The sequence below is a fragment of the Alosa sapidissima genome, chromosome 17, assembly GCF_018492685.1.
Source record: "Alosa sapidissima isolate fAloSap1 chromosome 17, fAloSap1.pri, whole genome shotgun sequence".
Classification (NCBI taxonomy): Eukaryota; Metazoa; Chordata; class Actinopteri; order Clupeiformes; family Clupeidae; genus Alosa; species Alosa sapidissima.
In genome coordinates, this window is record NC_055973.1 from 33,275,811 (window position 1) to 33,299,127 (window position 23,317).

At 44.1% G+C, this 23,317-nt stretch overlaps 1 protein-coding gene across 9 annotated transcripts in view; it reads left to right on the forward strand.

The window, feature by feature from the left end:
- Nucleotides 1–5,081: 5,081 nt before the first annotated feature.
- LOC121688529 (nebulette-like) overlaps nt 5,082–23,317 on the forward strand; it is an 83,602-nt gene continuing 65,366 nt past the window's right edge. For 3 of the 9 annotated variants that reach the window (XM_042068167.1, XM_042068172.1, XM_042068174.1), the window contains exons 1-11: nt 5,084–5,580; nt 5,697–5,768; nt 7,716–7,820; nt 9,988–10,098; nt 10,961–11,071; nt 14,273–14,383; nt 14,804–14,914; nt 16,679–16,786; nt 17,909–18,019; nt 18,542–18,652; nt 20,000–20,107. In XM_042068167.1, coding sequence (XP_041924101.1) covers nt 5,215–5,580; nt 5,697–5,768; nt 7,716–7,820; nt 9,988–10,098; nt 10,961–11,071; nt 14,273–14,383; nt 14,804–14,914; nt 16,679–16,786; nt 17,909–18,019; nt 18,542–18,652; nt 20,000–20,107 — 1,425 coding nt within the window. In that variant the 5' untranslated portion in view covers nt 5,084–5,214. Of the gene's footprint in view, nt 5,581–5,696; nt 5,769–7,715; nt 7,821–9,987; nt 10,099–10,960; nt 11,072–14,272; nt 14,384–14,803; nt 14,915–16,678; nt 16,787–17,908; nt 18,020–18,541; nt 18,653–19,999; nt 20,108–23,317 lie in introns of all 9 variants that reach the window. The other 6 variants (XM_042068173.1, XM_042068175.1, XM_042068169.1 and 3 more) reach the window with 5 other exon arrangements.

Sequence of the window (23,317 nt, forward strand, 5' to 3'; positions counted from 1 at the left end):
ACATGCAGAATGTCAGTGTGTGTGAAACACATGGGCACTCCTCCCGAAGGGCAGTCAATACGGTTGAGTATGCACTCTGAGTATGCACTCTGAGCCTCTGACTGCTTTAGCAGCTTTTTGGTGTTGCGGTCAATCTGCAGGTTTAGTGCCCCGGAGACCCAGGTTGGAGGCCAGGTGGAGTGACCGCTCTCTCTTCCTAGCTTGAAAGGTGAGAGATTAAACACAAGACGTTGTTGTCATCTTAAAAACTGCAGGCAGAATGAGTGTAAAAAAATACGGCCGAAAGAAAGAAAGGAGTTTATGACATGGGACATCTCGTCTGTCTTGGGGTCAAGATCAGGGTGACAGTGGCACCTGTCATTTAGGTTCTGTGCTAAAACATCTTCTAGCCTCAGTGATAAAAGCTTGATGTTAGCTGAGCCGTCCAAAAAGGACCTTTCACTTGATGTGTAATTTTTGTTGTGTGGTTTCTGATTGGTTGATATCCTTGTGGTGTTGTTTACTCCCCCCCCCCCCCCCACGTCTGAATGGTTGAGTGAGCATGGAGGCCAGATGGCCGCCTGATTTAGCCAGCATTTGAGGGTCTGCTAACGGCTAACACAAATCCTGTTGGCACGCTCCCCTCGCCAAGGATGTCATGGATGGGTGCACTGGTACCGTCCCCACGTCCCCTAATCTCACCCCAAACCTCCAGCACAGAGCCCAGCACTCCTGCACTGGGTCATGCATGCTAACGGAGCTAGACTCTCCTGCATTGGTTGATGCTAACAGAGCTAGACTCTCCTATGGGTCATGCTAACAGAGCTAGACTCTTCTATGGTCTGGGTCATGCTAACAGAGCTAGACTCTTCTATGGTCTGGGTCATGCTAACAGAGCTAGACTCTTCTATGGTCTGAACTCAGGTGAAGGGCGCTAACCAATTTGTAAATAGACATGGTTGTTAACAGACCCACCCTGTTTCTATCTGGGTAGTTTATTTAAACTCAAAACGAGGTGAGAGGAAAGCCAGAGAGACGCCTTGTGGGTCCTGAGCGGCATGACACTGCTGAGGCCTCACTGCTGAGTGTGCCGGCTGATGCAGCGGCGTGATCCTCCTGTTTCTCATTAAGAGGCACACAGAGACCAGGCAGCGGGAAGTGATTTGCTTGTAGCGTGCTGGTCTGTGAAGTCTGAATGGCAGGAAGAGTAATGTGGCGACCTTTACGTCGTAAACAGCCTGCCTGCGTTTGACGACTAGTTTCTCTGTGGTGTGTGGCGCCACAGAATGATGTTGTTATTGTTGTTGCTGTTGTTTTTGTTGTCCTCCTTTATAATGACATCATGCTGTGAGGAGCTCCCTCCTCCCCCTTTCTGAAGGTCTCTGAGGAACTAGCAGAGAATTGAGGAGGAGTAGTGAACAAGTTTTTCATCAACACGCAGTCAACACAATAACAACTCTGCTCTCCTCTGAGGAGTGCGGTCGCAAATATGTGATTAGAATGTATAGTATATAAGTATAAGTATATACTTTTTTGATCCCGTGAGGGAAATTTGGTCTCTGCATTTAACCCAATCCGTCAATTAGTGAAACACAGCACACAGTGAGGTGAAGCACACACTAATCCCGGCGCAGTGAAGCTGCCTGCAACCACAGCGGCGCTCGGGGAGCAGTGAGGGGTTAGGTGCCTTGCTCAAGGGCACTTCAGCCGAATGGTGCTAATTGAAGGTTCCAACTGTCTGGCTTTAGATCTATGTTTAATGTATGTTTATGTTTTGAACAGATGCTTTTTGTCCAAAGCAAATTACAACAATAACAATAGATCTACATTGTACAATTCTGAAATGAGTTTGGGAAAAAGGATCAGAAGAAGGAATTCATATCTAATGACTTCATCAATAGTGGCATGTCTAATAAAATGTCATCATTGTTCTTATTTATGTTCTTGTTTTGTATGCAGTGTGATGTGATGGCTGACTATTATCATTACTGATGAGAGAAGAAATGTCCAACTGCCTTCTTCTACAGTTGCCATTTTGCCATCTTTGCATTGTTTTCATTCTTGTGTAGCTTATTACAATTACAACAGAGCCAACGCACACATAAAGCCATCCAGAGTGATTGTGTCTAATCCTGTTCACCCAGAAGTGACTTTTGTTCTCTTTTGGCCCCAAAATATACTGGATGTATATTTTATTTTTAGATGCCTTTACTGTTGAAACTGTACACTTTACCATTAGTCTGCTTATGTTTTAGTGCTTAATCGCTCAGTAGATTCAGAGAAGTGTATCCCACTGATCAGGGCTTTGGGTAGTTTCGGGAGAAGCTCTATGAGAGGTTTTGAGTGACAGTGAAAGAGAGAGCCGCACAGTTCGGTTTTTGAGCACTGACAGTGTAACTCTACCACTGAGAGTCTGTGTGGGTGGACATGAATGTTCAGCATTGCCTTTGGGACCTTCTCCCATCTCATCTAAGAGAGTGAGGCCGTTGTACGGGAGTGGTTGGAGTAGTAAAGTCATATATGATGCTGTGGTGGAGTAGGCTGGGTGGAGTCATGTATGATTGATGGTGTGGTGGGTGGAGTAGGCTGGGTAGAGTCATGTATGATGGATGGTGTGGTGGGTGGAGTAGGCTGGGTAGAGTCATGTATGATGGATGGTGTGGTGGAGTAGGCTGGGTGGAGTCATGGATGATGCTGTGGGCTCTCTCCTCATCTTTTTCACTTCCTTCAGTGTGCTACAGCTTTGTGTGACAATCTCTACTGATCACTGATGTGTTCCCATGGCAACCTCTACTGATGACTGATGTGTTCCCATGGCAATCTCTACTGATCACTGATGTGTTCCCATGGCAATCTCTACTGATCACTGGGATGCAGCCCGCATGAGGTAGAGATGGATGTGTTCCCATGGCAACCTCTACTGATCACTGACGTGTTCCCATGGCAATCTCTACTGATCACTGGGATGCAGCCCGCATGAGGTAGAGATATGTGTTCCCATGGCAACCTCTACTGATCACTGACGTGTTCCCATGGCAATCTCTACTGATCACTGGGATGCAGCCCGCATGAGGTAGAGATATGTGTTCCCATGGCAATCTCTACTGATCACTGGGATGCAGCCCGCATGAGGTAGAGATATGTATTCCCATGGCAACCTCTACTGATCACTGGGATGCAGCCCGCATGAGGTAGAGATATGTGTTCCCATGGCAACCTCTACTGATCACTGGGATGCAGCCCGCATGAGGTAGAGATATGTGTTCCCATGGCAACCTCTACTGATCACTGGGATGCAGCCCGCATGAGGTAGAGATATGTGTTCCCATGGCAACCTCTACTGATCACTGGGATGCAGCCCGCATGAGGTAGAGATATGTGTTCCCATGGCAACCTCTACTGCATTACAGCAACAAATCAGCAGGTCTTTCCTTCTTTCTTTCTTTTCTTTCTTTCTTTCTTTTCTTTCTTTCTTTCTTTCCATCCTTCTGTCTTTCCCCCCTGCTGGACAGGCATAGCCATATGAATGGGGATTGCTTAGTTGTGGCAGTAAACAGTACACGCCACCCAAGAGCTCCTCTAGTATCACTTGCTATAAGTATCACTGTAGGCCATGTCAAGCCCACTTTATCTAATAGCATTAAGCTCCGTTAACACACTTAACAAATCAACACATAAGCCATGTCTGAACAGGAGATTGTGGATTTCAAGGAATATAGACTCTATCTTGGATTTTTCACTTGCTCCAACTGCCAGTCTTTTTGCGCCAATTGAAATGTTCTTTTGAGGCGTCTTGGTTTACTCATAGCACCCCAGGAATAAAGACCATATCTGCCCGTCCTCCTCATGCCAACTCACCTGTACCTGCTCTCCTGGGCACTCCTCCTCACTCTCCTCCTCTCCTCTCCTCTCCTTATCCAAGGCTGCTCAAGGTGACCAAATTACTGGCCAGGTGAGGCTTACCAAGGCTGCTCAAAGTGACCAAATGACTGCTTTTGTTGACATTCACCCGGATTGCACGCATCTAATCCTGTTGGGTGTTAGCAGTGAGGACAGAGGAAAGTAGCAGTGTAGCTCTGTAGCTTTGGCTGTGAGAACAGTAAGATGGTAACAGTATAGCAGTGTAGCTCTGTAGCTTCGCCTGTGAGAACAGTAAGATGGTAGCTCTGTAGCTTCGCCTGTGAGAACAGTAAGATGGTAACAGTATAGCAGTGTAGCTCTGTAGCTTCGCCTGTGAGAACAGTAAGATGGTAGCTCTGTAGCTTCGCCTGTGAGAACAGTAAGATGGTAGCTCTGTAGCTCTGTAGCTTCGCCTGTGAGAACAGTGAGATGGTTGGATTTCCAACCACTTTTGCATTTGTTCATCCAGTAGACACTTGTTATCCAAAGCGACTTACAAAATGATGATTAACATTCAAGCTACATTGCAAAGGAAACTTTAGGTAGCAATACTACCAAAGATTATAGAGCGCTGCGATCTTTTGTACTACCTCAATAGATAATACAACTCCCTCTATAGATCACATGTTGCCTATCCTGAAGTAGTTAAAGGTGTGAACTAACCACAGTGCACAACACAGATCTAATTGATGTCTTACAGATCTAATTGATGTCTTACTTTTGCTATATTACCATGAGAGGAACTCTCTGCAATGCGTCATACCATATGATAGATGCTGCAGTTAATTAATGCTGCAGTTGATATCAAAGGTAGGGCAAGTGTGTCACCATACACACACACACACACACACAGGTAGGGCAAGTGTGTCACCATACACACACACACACACACACACAGGTAGGGCAAGTGCTGGCAATGACTGGACATGACCCTTGGTCATCGGGCCGAGCAACTCAGCGGTCAGAGGAAACACTTTGCACAGAAGCGTTAGAGTGTTAGAGTGGACCTGCTACTCTTTTGGAGCGGAGCTACACAAAGGGCATTCCGCAGAGAGCAGGACGGGACAGCAGACATTCCTTCCTGTGTGCGCCAGCGCTCCTGACCCCACGCTAGCGTCCAGCACGCTGCCTCACTGGCATAGCATCGGGGCGATAAAGACCCAAGTAGGGGTCTAAATCGGGAGCTTGGACTTGATAAGGAGTGAGTGAGCGGGAGTCGTACAGGACAAGTGGTCAGTCGTAGCACACAGGAACGAGGCTCAGGCTCTCACTTGGGTACAGCAATCCAGCCCAGGACTGTGCGGTTAAAAGCGGCCACTCTGCATTTTGCTCAGCATGGACATCGACATGGAAAGTTGTGGAGTAACTGCTGAGGAGACGGAGCTCCGAGTGCGTACGACGGAAAAGACTTCTGGAGTAACTGCTGAGGAGACGGAGGTCCGAGTGCGTACGACGGAAAAGAGTTCTGGAGTAACTGCTGAGGAGACGGAGCTCCGAGTGCGTACGACGGAAAAGAGTTCTGGAGTAACTGCTGAGGAGACAGAGGTCCGAGTGCGTACGACGGAAAAGAGTTCTGGAGTAACTGCTGAGGAGACAGAGGTCCGAGTGCGTACGACGGAAAAGAGTTCTGGAGTAACTGCTGAGGAGACAGAGGTCCGAGTGCGTACGAGGGCAAAGAGTATTGTGAAGGAGGAGGCTGAGGTGAGCTACCATGTGTTGTGTGTTCTGTCTCAGTTGACCTCCTTATGACCTTGGCCCTCTGTCGTCGTGGCTCTGGGCCTTCAGGGTAACGCTGGCCACCTTTTCTTCCTCCTCAGGCCCCTCCGAAGCCCCTGTACGATGACCCCACCCTAGCACACGCCAGGAGGTGCAGCGTGATCCTGAGTGATGTGAGTTTGGCGCCCGCCGCTCCTAAGCTGCAGATGACACGCGATTCAGCAGCTTTGCCCAGACGGCCGGGTTTGCTGGTGTCGATGCCGCTGGTTACTGTAAGGTTGTGGTGGTGGTGGTGGTGGTGGTTAATGAGCTGGCGCCACCTGTGTTGGATTTTCAGGGGAGGGGAGAGAAATCCTTTAATAGGTTTAGAAATAGAAAACTAGCGATGAGCTTGCTGTGTTTTGCCAGCATGACTAATTGAGCTGGATTGGTGGACTGAGAGTTAGAGACGTCTTCTGAGGGTTCTGAGGACTGGGGAAGGGGGTGTTTAATCTCCAGCTGCACGAGAAGCTAAAGAGAGAATAGGAAGCTAATCTCTGTTACTCTGCATGGAAGGATCTCCATATCTAGTCCAGTGGGCATCAGTTAGACTTTATTCTGTGTATTCAATTTGCCCTATTTACAAAAGACAGTTAAATTATGAGACTGAGTGATTATGAGTCTTAGTGTTTTAATGCTCTTCTCTGTGTTTGTGTGCATATTAAATGCACTGCGGATACTTTAATTCACTTTAATTAACTGTGTATTAGGGATAAGACCATGTTGCTTTCATTTCCTGTAATAACCAAATCAGATGCTCAATTGGGTTCGCCTCAAACCAAGAGGCAGCCGGGTAGAGAATGTTGGTATGACCTCTAGTTGCCATGTGAAGAAAGCTCGCTGTTGCAGTGCTCATATTCAAAGTCATAATACATTAGTCATATGGGATACATTAGTCATAGAGGGTACGTACATAGGGGGGACATTAGTCATAGAGGGTACATAGGGGGACATTAGTCATAGGGGATACATGGGGGGGACATTAGTCATAGAGGGTACATAGGGGGACATTAGTCATAGGGGGACATTAGTCATAGAGGGTACATTAATCATAGGGGGGACATTAGTCATAGAGGGTACATTAATCATAGGGGGGGACATTAGTCATAGAGGGTACATAGGGGGGACATTAGTCATAGGGGGACATTAGTCATAGAGGGTACATTAGTCATGGGGGGTACATTAGTCATAGGGGGACATTAGTCATAGGGGATACATTAGTCATCTACATTAGTGGGTTTTGGCACGTATGTTCAGAGTAAATATTTTTGATCAATATGTGATATTTGCGACAAAAGCTCTTTTGAACCCTTTATTATTGGATGTTTTCACTACTGTGTTGAGGCTGAGGGAATAAGCCCAATCCAGAGACTCTATATACGGCTCCGGTCAGACCTGTCATGGCTGCGGCACAACTGGCTTTATATTTGCTGGACTGGTTTTGTTGGTCCAGATATTCTTTATATTTGCTGGACTGGTTTTGTTGGTCCAGATATTCTTTATCTTTGCTGGACTGGCTTTGTTGGTCCAGAGGTTCATCAATACACAATCATGTGCCGTCTGGACAGAGGCATCAGACTGCCATCGTAAAGTGATCGTGGCCTTTGGTTGATAGAAGTGGCACTTGCAGCTCAGTGTACTACTGACGTCGCTTTGAGTCTGTTTCCTAATGAAACAGTTTTGAAGCACTCAGTTCATATGTAGACATGTGGTGTCCAGGTAAGCGTCAAACTGTGCTTAATCACACTTTAACTAGACAGCTAAACTCTTATCTTGAGCTAAAAGTAAATATGAGTGGCCCCTCCTCCCCGGCCGCTCTGCCACCAGACTGGCCTTTTGCAACTTCATTGGCAGCTAACTCACTTCAGGGTAGAGGCTTTACCTGGTGCAAAAGTTTTACTTTTTCTGGTGCAAAACTATTCTCCTCTTGAGCGCTTTTCTTGTCTGAGAAAAGTAAAAAGCTCGGCCATCACACAGCTGACTGCATCCATATCTCTCTATCTAGAGCAAACATGCCCATTTGTGAGGGTGCCTATGCTGTGAGACCTTCTCTGTCTGTGTGTGTCTGTGTGTGTGTGTAGGTCAAGTATAAGGAGGAGTATGAAAAGACCAAGTGGCAGTGCAGGGTTGGTCCCGACACGCCTGTGATCCAGCATGCCAAGCACATGGGCACTCTCGTGTCTGAGGTGAGTGTGTGTGTGTGTGTGTCTGTGGTGAGTGCGTGTGTGTGAGTTTGAGGTGAGTGCGTGTGTGTGTGTGTGTGTGTGTGTGTGTGTGTGTGTGTGTGTGTGCGTGTGTGTGTGTGTGTCTGAGGTGAGTGTGTGTGTGTGTGTGTGTGTCTAGGGTGAGTGTGTGTGTGTGTGTCTGTGTCTGAGGTGTGTGTGTGTGTGTGTGTGTGTGTGTGTGTGTGTGTGTGTCTGTGGTGAGTGCGTGTGTGTGAGTTTGAGGTGAGTGCGTGTGTGTGTGTGTGTGTGTGTGTGTGTGTGTGTGTCTGAGGTGTGTGCGTGTGTGTGTGTGTGTCTGAGGTGAGTGTGTGTGTGTGTGTGTGTGTCTAGGGTGAGTGTGTGTGTGTGTGTCTGTGTCTGAGGTGTGTGTGTGTGTGTGTGTGTGTGTGTGTGTGTGTGTGTGTGTGTGTGTGTGTGTGTGTGTGTCTGAGGTGAGTGTGTGTCTGACAGCATCATTGGAAAACTTGTTGGGCAACCCAAGAATGTGCTTTAGTACTGTGGCTCTCCTGGTCAATCAGCCCAGCCTGAGAAAAAGACAGTGATGTCACAGTGACATCACTTACTGTACATGCCAAATTGATGCCTTTCACCTATATTAATATTGTGCAACAAAACAACTTTACCTTACCTCAGCATACGTCAATGTACTCACATTCAATCAACCCTGACTGACAGGCTGTCATGTCATCACCAGGTAGTTAGTGACAATGGCCTAGTGTCCTGTTCAATGGTCTAGGGTCCTCTTGGAAGCCTCAGGCTTGTCAGGACCCTGTCCCTGACACGCATGCCTTAGCACTGGCCTGGGTTAAAACACACACACACACACACACACACACACACACACACATGCCTTAGCACTGGCCTGGGTTATTCCAGATGAGCGGTCTGTCAGCTGTCGTTTGCGTTACCAGACTCCAGCGATGTTTAGAGAGGAATAAGGTCTACTAATTGTCAAGGGTCCCAAAGGTTCTTCACGCCCATACCACATTCACACTCTGGCATACACACACACACACACACACACACACACACACACACACACACACACACACCACATTCCTGTGTTGTCAACACTAGATAATACACGCTGCATATACGCTGCATTCACACACAAACACACACTGACATACAGACACACACACACACACAAAGTAGGCCTGTCTCCTATCTCTAAAGCGTCACACAGAAGTTGTCAGATGAACCCATCCCCCTTTCCAAACCTTTCTTTGTCTGAGTAAAAAAAAAACATGACGAGGCCATCTCACACAAACACACACTCACACGCACGCACACACATAAACACAAACACACACAGACACATACACACACACACACGCACATACACACACATGAAAACACACACAAACACATGAACCCAAACACACACGCAAGCACACATACACGCGAACACACACACACACACACACACACATGGCGAGGCCATGCCACAGCTCAGTGCACTTGTCAGTGTTGGAGCAGTAGGAGGTTAATGTGGATGATCAGTGTGTGCGTGTGTGTGCGCAAGCATGTGTGTTTGTGTGTGTGCGCAAGCATGTGTGTTTGTGTGTGTGTGCACGCATGTGTGTGTGTGTGTATGTGTGCGTGTGTGTGCGCAAGCATGTGTGTTTGTGTGTGTGTGCACGCATGTGTGTGTGTGTGTGTGTGTGTGTGTGTGTGTGTGTGCTCTCCAGGGTAATGTGGATGATCAGTGTGTGCGCATGTGTGTGTATGTGTGCGTGTGTGTGTGCACGCATGTGTGTGTGTGTGTGTGTGTGTGTGCTCTCCAGGGTAATGTGGATGATCAGGATCCCAGTTACATGATGGGCTTTAGTTTGACCTGTTAGGCTCTTGGGAATGTCCTGCCATGGCTTTCTGTTTCTGTTGACCCTACTAACGTCCTGCCATGGCTTTCCTACTTAAGAGAGAGTCGGATCCCCTTACTGTAATAAAGACAATAAGCAGTGGCCATGTTTGCACTTGGTCTCTGAAAGTCACTTTGATTATTGATTTATTTAGCTGACACTTTTATCCAATCAATCAATCAATCAATCAATCAAGTAATCAATAAATGCGAGTAGTTGTTGTTTGTCCTGGTGCTGAAGAGGGCTGTTGCTCTTTACTGTGTCAGAGTAAGTATAAGGAGGAGGGCATGAAGGACGCAACCGTCTCTCTCTACCACGTGATGCCGGACACCATGCAGACCCAGCACGCCAGGGAGGCCGAGCAGCTGCGCAGCGAGGTACACACACACACACACGCACACACACACACACACACACACACACACACACACACACACACAGGGAGATACACACGTCCAGAGACATGTCACTAAACACACACACAGGTTACAGTTTCTCAGGTTTTCAAAACTCTGACAAAAAAGTTCTCTGGCAGTACTAGAATTCAGATGTGTACCAGGTTGAAATGACATAATTATATGGATATAACGGATTTGAACATTTGTTGTAAGTTAAGGCATTTTATACATCACACACACACACACACACAGGGAGATACACGAGATAAGGCATTTTATATATACATTTGCCTTGTTTTATGCCCTGGCAGTTAGTCACGACCATGTGGGCTTGTTCAAACACAGATTATGAAAAGATTTCAGCTTGAGTTGTGTGTAGAACATGAGCACTGTGTGGTAGAACATGAGCATTGTGTAGAACATGAGCGTTGTGTGTAGAACATGAGCGTTGTGTAGAACATGAGTGTTGTGTAGAACATGAGTGTTCTCAGTGGTGTATATAAAGTTATGAAGTTGAAACAGAAGTTATGAATCACATCATGCCCCGGAGACTACTGGTGTCTAATTAGTGAAGACAAAATGAAAGCGTTCCACACACACACTGTCTCACTGTGACTAATCCGTCATTGCCGTCTTTCGTAATCTTCAGGAATCGTTCTGGGCCGCTCCAGGTTAGATTCCCGCATGTGTAGCTTAGGGAGATTTCTGAGTGGTGAACGCAGTGTGTGACACACACACACACACACACACACACATGACAAAAGTGGTGGTGGAAACGGATGTGACACACACACACACACACAGCAGAGGCAGGGCTCATTGTGTGCCGTTGTCTCTGTAGATTAAGTACCGTGAGGTGGGGAAGAGTGAGATCACCAGCTCCCTCTACGCACTGCTGCCAGAGACCACCGAGACGCAGCTGGCCAAGGAGCACTCCCAACTGCAGAGTGACGTAAGACAACACACACTCCCACCTACAACACACACTCCCACCTACAACACACACTCCCACCTACAACACACACTCCCACCTACAACACACACTCCCACCTGCAGAGTGACGTAAGACAACACACACTCCCACCTACAACACACACTCCCACCTACAACACACACTCCCACCTACAACACACACTCCCACCTACAACACACACTCCCACCTACAACACACACTCCCAACTGCAGAGTGACATAAGACAACACACACTCCCACCTACAACACACACTCCCACCTACAACACACACTCCCAACTGCAGAGTGACGTAAGACAACACACACTCCCACCTACAACACACACTCCCAACTGCAGAGTGACGTAAGACAACACACACTCCCACCTACAACACACACTCCCACCTACAACACACACTCCCACCTACAACACACACTCCCAACTGCAGAGTGACGTAAGACAACACACACTCCCAACTGCAGAGTGACGTAAGACAACACACACTCCCACCTACAACACACACTCCCACCTACAACACACACTCCCAACTGCAGAGTGACATAAGACAACACACACTCCCACCTACAACACACACTCCCACCTACAACACACACTCCCACCTGCAGAGTGACGTAAGACAACACACACTCCCACCTACAACACACACTCCCACCTACAACACACACTCCCACCTGCAGAGTGACGTAAGACAACACACACTCCCACCTACAACACACACTCCCACCTACAACACACACTCCCACCTACAACACACACTCCCACCTACAACACACACTCCCACCTACAACACACACTCCCACCTACAACACACACTCCCAACTGCAGAGTGACGTAAGACAACACACACTCCCACCTACAACACACACTCCCACCTACAACACACACTCCCACCTACAACACACACTCCCACCTACAACACACACTCCCACCTACAACACACACTCCCACCTACAACACACACTCCCACCTGCAGAGTGACATAAGACAACACACACTCCCACCTACAACACACACTCCCACCTACAACACACACTCCCACCTACAACACACACTCCCAACTGCAGAGTGACGTAAGACAACACACACTCCCACCTACAACACACACTCCCACCTACAACACACACTCCCACCTACAACACACACTCCCAACTGCAGAGTGACATAAGACAACACACACTCCCACCTGCAGAGTGACGTAAGACAACACACACTCCCACCTGCAGAGTGACATAAGACAACACACACTCCCACCTACAACACACACTCCCACCTGCAGAGTGACATAAGACAACACACACTCCCACCTACAACACACACTCCCACCTACAACACACACTCCCACCTGCAGAGTGACGTAAGACAACACACACTCCCACCTACAACACACACTCCCACCTACAACACACACTCCCACCTACAACACACACTCCCACCTGCAGAGTGACGTAAGACAACACACACTCCCACCTACAACACACACTCCCACCTACAACACACACTCCCACCTACAACACACACTCCCACCTACAACACACACTCCCACCTACAACACACACGTGTCTAAGATGAGTCCTGGACCAGTAGAGTCTTCCATTAAACACATTTGTGTCTCTGGGATTCTGTACAATACAATACCAAGACTGTCTAATTCAGCTAATGGTCATATATTCAGTGTGTGTTTGTGTGTGGGCAACCAACACGTTTGTAATCTGACTGTGTTAATGGGAAACCTACACATTTGTAATCTGACTGTCTGTTGAGCTCAAATACCAACAGCTTTTTATCAGAAACACACACACTTTATCTGTACACACACACACACTGCATCTGCCTGATGATCAAACAGCATCAGGACGCATCTCACACAAACATCATATTTCTATGATGACGTACACACACACACACACACACACACAATATATGAGCTGTATTTGTTGTTGTATATAATGACAATGTCAGTATGTTTATGTTTTTGTTGATGTTTTTGTTGTTGTTAATCAATATCAAAGGCCATACCATTACACAACCCTAATACATAGTTATTTTAAAAGGGAAATATGAAGAAAATCGGTCATGTTGTTATTAATGTAACAAGAAGTGCCTGAATTTGGCTTTGCAAATTAATTAGCTGATCAAAAGTAGCAGTGGTAAACATGTGTAGCTGTGTGCGTCATGTATTCATAATGCTATATGCTATTAGCCCATTGTAATATCATATATTATAAGCCATGTATTCATAATGCTATTAGCCCATTATATTATCATATATTATAATATCATATATTTTGGGGCAGCCGTGGCCGCTGTTGTTGCAGGCAGCTCACTGCGCCGGGATTTAGTGTGTGCTTCACCTCACTGTGTGTTCAATGTGTGCTGAGTGTGTTTCACTAATTCACGGATTGGGATAAATGCAGAGACCAAATTTCCCTCACGGGATCAAAAGAGTATATATACTTATACTTATATTATAAGCCATGTATTCACAATCCTATTAGCCCATTCTAATATTATATATTATAAGCCATGTATTCACAATCCTATTAGCCCATTCTAATATCATATATTATAAGCCATGTATTCACAATCCTATTAGCCCATTCTATTATATATTATAATCCATGTATTCACAATCCTATTAGCCCATTCTAATATCATATATTATAATCCATGTATTCACAATCCTATTAGCCCATTCTAATATCATATATTATAATCCATGTATTCACAATCCTATTAGCCCATTCTAATATCATATATTATAAGCCATGTATTCACAATCCTATTAGCCCATTCTATTATATATTATAATCCATGTATTCACAATCCTATTAGCCCATTCTAATATCATATATTATAATCCATGTATTCACAATCCTATTAGCCCATTCTAATATCATATATTATAAGCCATGTATTCACAATCCTATTAGCCCATTCTAATATCATATATTATAATCCATGTATTCACAATCCTATTAGCCCATTCTAATATCATATATTATAATCCATGTATTCACAATCCTATTAGCCCATTCTAATATCATATATTATAAGCCATGTATTCACAATCCTATTAGCCCATTCTAATATCATATATTATAAGCCATGTATTCACAATCCTATTAGCCCATTCTAATATCATATATTATAAGCCAAGTCTTACCACCTCCTGCCTCCAGAACAAGTACCGAGAGGAGGGGAAGAAGGAGGCGTCCACGTCTCTCTACTCTGTTCTGCCAGAGACGTTAGAGACCCAACACGCCAGAGAAGCCTCTGAGCTGCAGAGTGAGGTATGTGACACACACACACACGCAACACGTCAGAGAGGTCTCTGAGCTGCAGAGTGAGGTATCTGACATGCTGTTATCCAGCACACACACACACACACAAACACACATCCATGAGATCCAGATATGTGTGAATCTGTGTGACGATCTGACAGTCGGAACCAGTGGAACTGTTCAGAAACAGATATTCTTAATGTAAGAGAAGCTTGTATCTGAAGGTGTAATGTTTAATGCTGAAGAAGCTTGTAACTGAAGGTGTAGTGCAGTCCTGTTGTGTTGTGTGTTTGTGACCCTGGCATGCTCTCTCATGCTATTTCATTGAGCAGGTGATGGTGGACATACAGGTTTCTTACATTTGAAACAGTCTCATCCTTTAAATGATGCAGTGCTGATGATGCTGAAATTATGTTGGTTGTCTTCCAGACGAAGTACAAAGAGGCTGGCAAGAAAGAAGCCAGCACGTCTCTATATGCCCACATGCCAGAAACCAATGAGATCCAGCACGCCAAAGAGGTGTCCCAGCTACTGAGCGAGGTACATTCACTAACACAGGCAGACGCCAAGCACAACACATGACTATCACACATTACACAGGACATTACTATCACACATTAAACAGGACATTACTATCACACATTAAACAGGACATTACTACTATCACACATTAAACAGGACATGACTATCACACATTAAACAGGACATTACTATCATACATTATACAGGACATTACTATAAAGAGGACATTACTATCACACATTAAACAGGACATACCTATCACACATTACATAGGACATGACTATCACACATTAAACAGGACATTACTATCATACATTATACAGGACATTACTATAAAGAGGACATTACTATCACACATTAAACAGGACATTACTATAAACAGGACATTACTATCACACATTAAACAGGACATTACTATCACACATTACACAGGACATTACTATCACACATTAAACAGGACATGACTATCATACATTAAACAGGACATACCTATCACACATTACATAGGACATGACTATCACACATTAAACAGGACATTACTATCACACATTAAACAGGACATTACTATAAACAGGACATTACTATCACACATTACACAGGACATTACTATCACACATTAAACAGCACATGACTATAAACAGGACATTACTATCATACATTAAACAGGACATTACTATCATACATTAAACAGGACATTACTACTATCACACATTAAACAGGACATGACTATCACACATTAAACAGGACATTACTATCATACATTATACAGGACATTACTATAAAGAGGACATTACTATCACACATTAAACAGGACATACCTATCACACATTACATAGGACATGACTATCACACATTAAACAGGACATTACTATCATACATTATACAGGACATTACTATAAAGAGGACATTACTATCACACATTAAACAGGACATACCTATCACACATTACATAGGACATGACTATCACACATTACACAGGACATTACTATCACACATTAAACAGGACATGACTATCATACATTAAACAGGACATACCTATCACACATTACATAGGACATGACTATCACACATTAAACAGGACATTACTATCACACATTAAACAGGACATTACTATAAACAGGACATTACTATCACACATTACACAGGACATTACTATCACACATTAAACAGCACATGACTATAAACAGGACATTACTATCATACATTAAACAGGACATTACTATCATACATTAAACAGGACATGACTATCACACATTAAACAGGACATTACTATAAACAGGACATTACTATCATACATTAAACAGGACATGACTATCACACATTACACAGGACATTACTATCATACATTAAACAGGACATTACTATAAACAGGACATTACTATCACACATTAAACAGGACATTACTATCACACATTAAACAGGACATTACTATAAACAGGACATTACTATCACACATTACACAGGACATGACTATAAACAGGATATTACTATCACACATTAAACAGCACATGACTATCACACACACAGGGCATGACTATCACACATTACACAGGACATTACTATCACACATTAAACAGGACATTACTATCACACATTAAACAGGACATGACTATCGCACATTAAACAGGACATTACTATAAACAGGACATTACTATCACACATTAAACAGGACATGACTATCACACAAAGAGATACTACACAGGCTCACACACGCACACGCACACGCACACTCACACACGCACACGCACACACAGTTAACTAACAGCACCTCTCCCCTCGCAGGTCAAGTACAAAGAGGGCCGGAGAGGCACGTGCTCCTCCCTGTACTCCCAGCTGGCCGACACGGCCGAGATCCAGTTCGCTCGGGAGATGACCGAGATGCTGAGTGAGGTGAGGCCATGCCAGATGCCATCCAGTGACTGACCAGTGGTGCCCTTTGACCTGGTCAATCCAGTGACTGACCAGTGGTGCCCTATGACCTGGTCAATCCAGGTCATTTACTCACACACACAAACATACACACACATACACACCTGTCATGTTGATCACACACTCACACACACCATAGCGGTCAACCCTCCCGTTTTTTCCGGGTTTCTCACGTATTTTAACTTTTTTCCCGCTGTCTTCCCGTTTTAATATTTTCCCGTAAAATATCCCGTATTTTAACAATCTCATAACATTAGCTTGACGATCGGCCCTGTCTCTGTGCTATTGTCCTGTTGCTACCCCCTTGCCCTACCGCACTAGGCTAGGCCTACTTGGAAGAGAGAATGACAGCACACAGGACATCGATTACAGAACTTTAGCCTTGTTAGGGCTGTATAGTTGACCAAATTATTATAGGCTGTTGTTAGGTGTAAATAAAGTACTTTGTTGGCTACATTATTAGCTGACCAATGCACAAGCTTGCAATTGCGAAACGGACTAATTCTGCAACCCTTCCAACATTGGGGGACGAATGTTGACATTTTCCCGTATTCTGCGTGAGAAACCCGGGAAATCTCCCTTATTTTCAATGCTCAGTGTTGACAGCTATGACACACACACACCTCCACCACAGTGTGACACATTCAGACTAGGCCCCTGCTGCCTCAGATTACTGAGAACACACACACACTATGCATATGCAGAGCTCTTTATCACATACGCACACACACACATGCATATGCAGAGCTCTTTATCACACACACACACACACACACACACACACACACACACACATGCATATGCAGAGCTCTTTATCACACACACACACACACACACACACACACATGCATATGCAGAGCTCTTTATCACTCACACACACATGCATATGCAGAGCTCTTAATCAGCATCCTATTGCTATTTTTGCAGTAGTTCTTTACCATATATATATCCCACACACTTTTCGGAGGGGGATTGTGTATGGTGTGTGTGTGGTGTGTGTGGTGTGCATGGTGTGTCATTCCAGTAAAGATGGCTGACTGTGTGGTCAGTGTATAACACACTCTCTCTGTCCACCCCTCTCAGAACAAGTACAAAGAGAGTGGTAAAAAGAGCATCTCCAACAGTGTCTACTCACAGCTAGCCGACACCACAGACATCCAGTTCGCTAAAGCCATCGCTGAACTGACCAATGAGGTACGCCCACAGTGTACTTATAATAACCAATCACTTCATATGATTTCAAATGAACTAAAACATTGTGATTCTGGAAAATCCATGTATATATATATATATATATATAATCACAGATGCATATATTAAAATGTTCCATATGTGACTATTATACAGTGTATATATATATATACTGTATAATACAGTCACATATGGAACATTTTAATCAGACAAATGTACTGATTGTTAAATGTCCTAAGTATGTCGAAAATATAAACATTTGGGAATCTACCTTTAACTCTATGACTGAAGCCTTGATGGCATTTGTTTAGCCATATGCAAATGGTTCTTTGACTAGATTCCCAAAGGTTTCCATGATTCTGAATTATCTGACACGCACTTTGACCACCCTAACTGTAGATATATATATATCTATGACCCTAACTGTAGATATATATATATATATATATATATATATGACCCTAACCGTTAAGCTGTTGTACATTTCCTGGAACGTTGTGTTTTTCCTGTTGCTATCGGTTTCAGAGAAAGTACAAAGAGGCAGGCAAGAAGGGTGTGAACAGCTGCCTGTATTCCCTTCTTCCTGAAACGCTGGAAACCTTGCATGCCAAACAGGTCTCCGAGCTACTCAGTGAGGTAAAGCTACAGTCACAGGCAACAGTCTGGAATGCAAAGATGCATTTATATTCTAATGGTTCTATCACTAGTTCTTATTCCATTGCTAATGCATGCTAGCTAGTGCAAACACTAGTTCTAATTCTAGCTATGATAGCAACTGATTCTCCCAGCCACCAGCAGAGTGAGATCATGTCACAGGCCCAAGCTTTAGCCCACACTGGAAAGATGTCTTGTATATTCCCTGATCTGATGGGCCTAATATACAGTATCGCTAATGCATGCTAGCCCAGGTAGCAGCTAATTCTTAGGCAGATTTGGCCCAGGTGTGGCACACTTAACTGTTATATCAAACTTCCCCACAGATACTTTCCTCTAACAGCATGGTCAGAACTCTGTTATATCAAACTTCCCCACAGTTACTTTTCTCTAACAGCATGGTCAGAACTTCAGGAAGTCTGAGGCTACTTGTCTCTCTCTTCCTGCTAGTAGCTGATTCCACTAATCTGCTCCTGCTGCCAGGTGAGCTCAGCATACTGGAGTAGCTCTTTTTTATAGCAAGAATCTAGAGTCACACCTCCTGCTGCCAGGTGAGCTCAGCATACTGGAGTAGCTCTTTTTTATAGCAACAATCTAGAGTCAGACCTCCTGGTTAGCAGGTTCCGCAAAGCTGATAAGCAGCTTTATAGTTCAGTTGGGTATACAGTGCAGAATATCAGCGCTTAGGGATAACGGAGGGAGTCACACTGTATTAATACTTCCCGTAATATCCGGATATTAGTACGTGGTTAATATTTGGTCCCTTTGTGAGTTGAAGCCTTGCCCATGGTGTCCCCAGGAGTCCTGTGCCCAGGCTGCCTGGTGCCTCAGTGCCCTGGCTGTGCTGAGCTCCCTGGGGTGAGGGAGAGGGGGTGGGGGGTGCGGCACACCATGGGGGGTCTGCAGGCAGGCTTTGCTTTAATCCAGCTGGACAAATGAATGTCAACACAGAGACTGCTACTATTTAACCCCCTAAGAGCATTACTGATCCCATGTCCAGTCCTGTGCACTCACCACATATATAACTAGTGGCTTTTTTGGGGTCACCACAAGATAGTCTGTGAAGAAAGGAAGGACCGGGCAATGGTTTGATTGGGGTCATACACCCAACACCCTGAAGCACATAGATCAACATTCAGTTTTAAAATTACTATCAAGAGACCCCAAAGAAAGCTGATACTAATGGTTTTAAAATATCTTAGTTCTCTATTAAAACCTTCAGTTGATGACTTCAGAAAGTGTAGTTGTAAAGTTATAAACAAGCTAATTATTCAGCCAAAGTGGTGAATCTGTCTTCCATATATGACATTTTTTTTTGTTCTTACAAAGATCAAGTACAAAGAGGAGAAGAAGGACAACACATCAAGCATTTATCATCTGATGCCGGAGACCATGACCACACAGTTTGCTAAAGAGGTTTCAGACATTCAAAGTGAGGTAAATCTAGGCCTACTGCAATCTCTCTCTCTGTTTCTCTCATTTTTGCCTTTACCTCTTGTTTACACACACAATAGATGGAACGACATACAAAGAGAAAGGTTCTGAAAGATATTTGATTTCCTAGATATTTAATATAAGTAACAGGGCTGTATTTTGGGCTCCAGCGCATGGCGTAAAGCTCGTTATTCACCCGCGCAAAGCTTAATTCAGTATTTTGCACGTTTATTTTTTTAACATTGCGACAAAGTAACTGCATATAACTGTCTTCGTTGACTGACACCTTGGTGAAGTTAGTTTCACTTTGCCAATGAGTTCAAATAATAGACGAGTGCAAATGCGTGAAGGCTATGCTAGGTTTTAGTAATGCATGGTTTAAAGGGATACCAGGCAAGCCTGATGCTTTTTCTCTACGAAGCTCCCCCTACCGTCTGTACGTGTCCATACGTGTGCGAGCCCTCTCTGGCTTCGCTGGCTCTGCCATTATACACACGTTTGCAACAATCGCTAGCATTTCGTTAGCCTGCCTCTGTGCTGGGGATGCAGGATGTAAACTGATCCTGCTTCTCAGATGTCTGAGACTTTGTGAGACAGAAGGTCGGCGGGTAGGATACACCGAACTTGCAAGTGGGATATTCTTCCTACAGGCAGTAGGGGCGGGCGAGAGAGCCTTCATTCGCCCCGTAATGAGTCATTTAACCATATACCGACTTACGAAGATGATTAATTAACACGAAAACGTTGCCTGGTGTCCCTTTAAGAATGACTATTTCATACGGTCTCGCAAGCAGCCTCCTTCAAATGCGCCGTTGAATGCCAAAATACCGATGCATTTATTTGACATATCCAGAGCCGGACAGTAACGGAGTACATTTACTTGAGTACAGTACTTGAGTACAATTTTGAGGGATCTGTACTTTACTCGAGTATCAATTTTGGGGAGTACTCATGACTTTACTCAAGTACATTTGAGAGGCAAATATTGTACTCTTTACTCCAGATGCCCCCATCTTTCAATATTCTGCTTTGCGTCCTACTAATAACGATTTTTATTTAGCCTGTGGCCTATCAAAATAATCTTAGCATTCACAGTGCAAATGAATTTAGTCTTTTACGCAGTGGAGAAAGTGACAGCGCAAGAAAGAAAGTGCGTCCAAATTCACCCATTCTTCTCAGTTGAACTACTTGCGAAGTAGCCTACTCATCATCACACAGACATCACAAGTATCACATGAAAGAGCTTTTTCTCAGCTTAAACGATGTTAGCCGATAATTGCTGTGTTGAACGGTTCGCGAGAAAAGTAAATAATATAATTAAATTTAATCATACATTCTACTGAAGGTTTTGCGTCCATGATCTCCCTACCCATTCATCTCTTATACTTCACGAACCCTTCTTTTAACACATGACAAACCATATCATAATAAACAGACCTTAAAGGAGAATTCGGGGGTGATATTGACCTAAAGTGTATTGAAACATGATACCGAGTGTGAACGTATGTCTCATAGCCCATCTCGGCTTGTCCCCTGCACTCCAAAATCTGGCGCTAGTTAGCCGATGCTACCAACAGCTTTTTCAATAGTGGTGCTTCGGCATCGGGCTAGCCATGCAAATAAATCACTGTGTTACACCCATTTACGAGGCTCAATGTATCTCCACACTTCATTGGTAGACTTCCGAGGGCCCTGACATTTAAAACGAGACATTGAGAACTTTGAAAAAGCACTGGTAGTTTACTTACAAGACAATTTATACAGACAGTATAGTTTAGCGTTTGCAGCCTTCTTGAATCTTATCGTGACTAAATTCTTAAATCTTGAATTTAGTCACGATAAGTTGAGCAATGAGTAAGAATGAACAGGTATGATAAGGGATCAGATTCCAAAAATAATTCAGTGGAAATGCATGGATTCCAGTTGCTGCTACTGGAAGAAACTGGAATCCATGCATTTCCACTGAATTATTTTTGGAATCTGATCCCTTATCATACCTGTTCATTCTTACTGATAGTGAAGTTTCATAGTAGTGTCTCGCCTTAAATTCTTCAATACATGATTTCATAGCAGGCCAAATATAAAATAAATGTTATATATAGCCTAGATATCTGTAATTATTAGATGATCAGATGATTTACAGTTCTATGTAATATGTCATGTTTCATGTTTTTTTAATGTTTCATACAGTGATGCAGGTCTACTGCAGTGAATAGCCTAAATACAACTTTGATCATTTTCATATGCTACTACTGTATAGTTAACTTTGGCCTTGGTGCCCCGACATGTGGCCTTTGTGCCCCCCACCAAATATGCCCAACTGAAGGGCAAGTGGCCTTGCCCCCAGAATGGTGAGATTCCAAGCCTGGTGTTCGCTTCAAGTGTTTCAATTACATTCTCCAAGGTATTAATATTAACATTTTTCATAACTCCATGTAGGACGTTTCTGTACATAAATGTAAGCACTGTGGCAGTAGTAATTCAATATTTAGAAAATGTATTCTTGATACTCAAGTACTTTTAAAAACAAGTACTTCAGTACTTTTACTTAAGTAGACGTCTGACTGTTGTACTTTTACTTGTACTTGGGTAAAATTTAGCAAAGGGTATCTGTACTTTTACTCAAGTAATGAAGCTGTGTACTCTGTCCGCCTCTGGACATATCGCGCGTTGCGCCGTTAAAGGGAATGCCAGATGTCATTCTCATTGGTTTAAAATGATGTTACTCCCCAAACACACCCATATGACTGATTAAAAAACCTAGGAACACCTTGTTGCGCCATGCGCTCCACTTTTGATAACGAAACCCCTCCCAATGTGAACTGGACATCCTACTAAATTTGAATAGACTGTTCAATGACGATGCACTTTAGAATGTCATGATAGGGCCCACAGTGTTTTCCAGAGAACTGAATTCCATTTGTGGTGGTTGGTTTGCAGAATTAACTTGAATGCAACAGTTTTTAACAAATTAGCACAGCGTGGCTATGATGCTAACCAGATTTAAGCACAATTTTAGTACAACCTGGAAAATCATTGTGTGGTGGTCAATGTTGATATTGTGGTGGGCCGCCACAAATAAGTCAATGTATGGTAAACACTGAGGGCCAGATGTACGTACATTTGCGTTTGTCATGTCATGCAAGCCACTTTCAGCTCCCGCGACAGGCAGTTTGCGCTTTTACATCATTGCGGCCTGTTTGTACATACCTC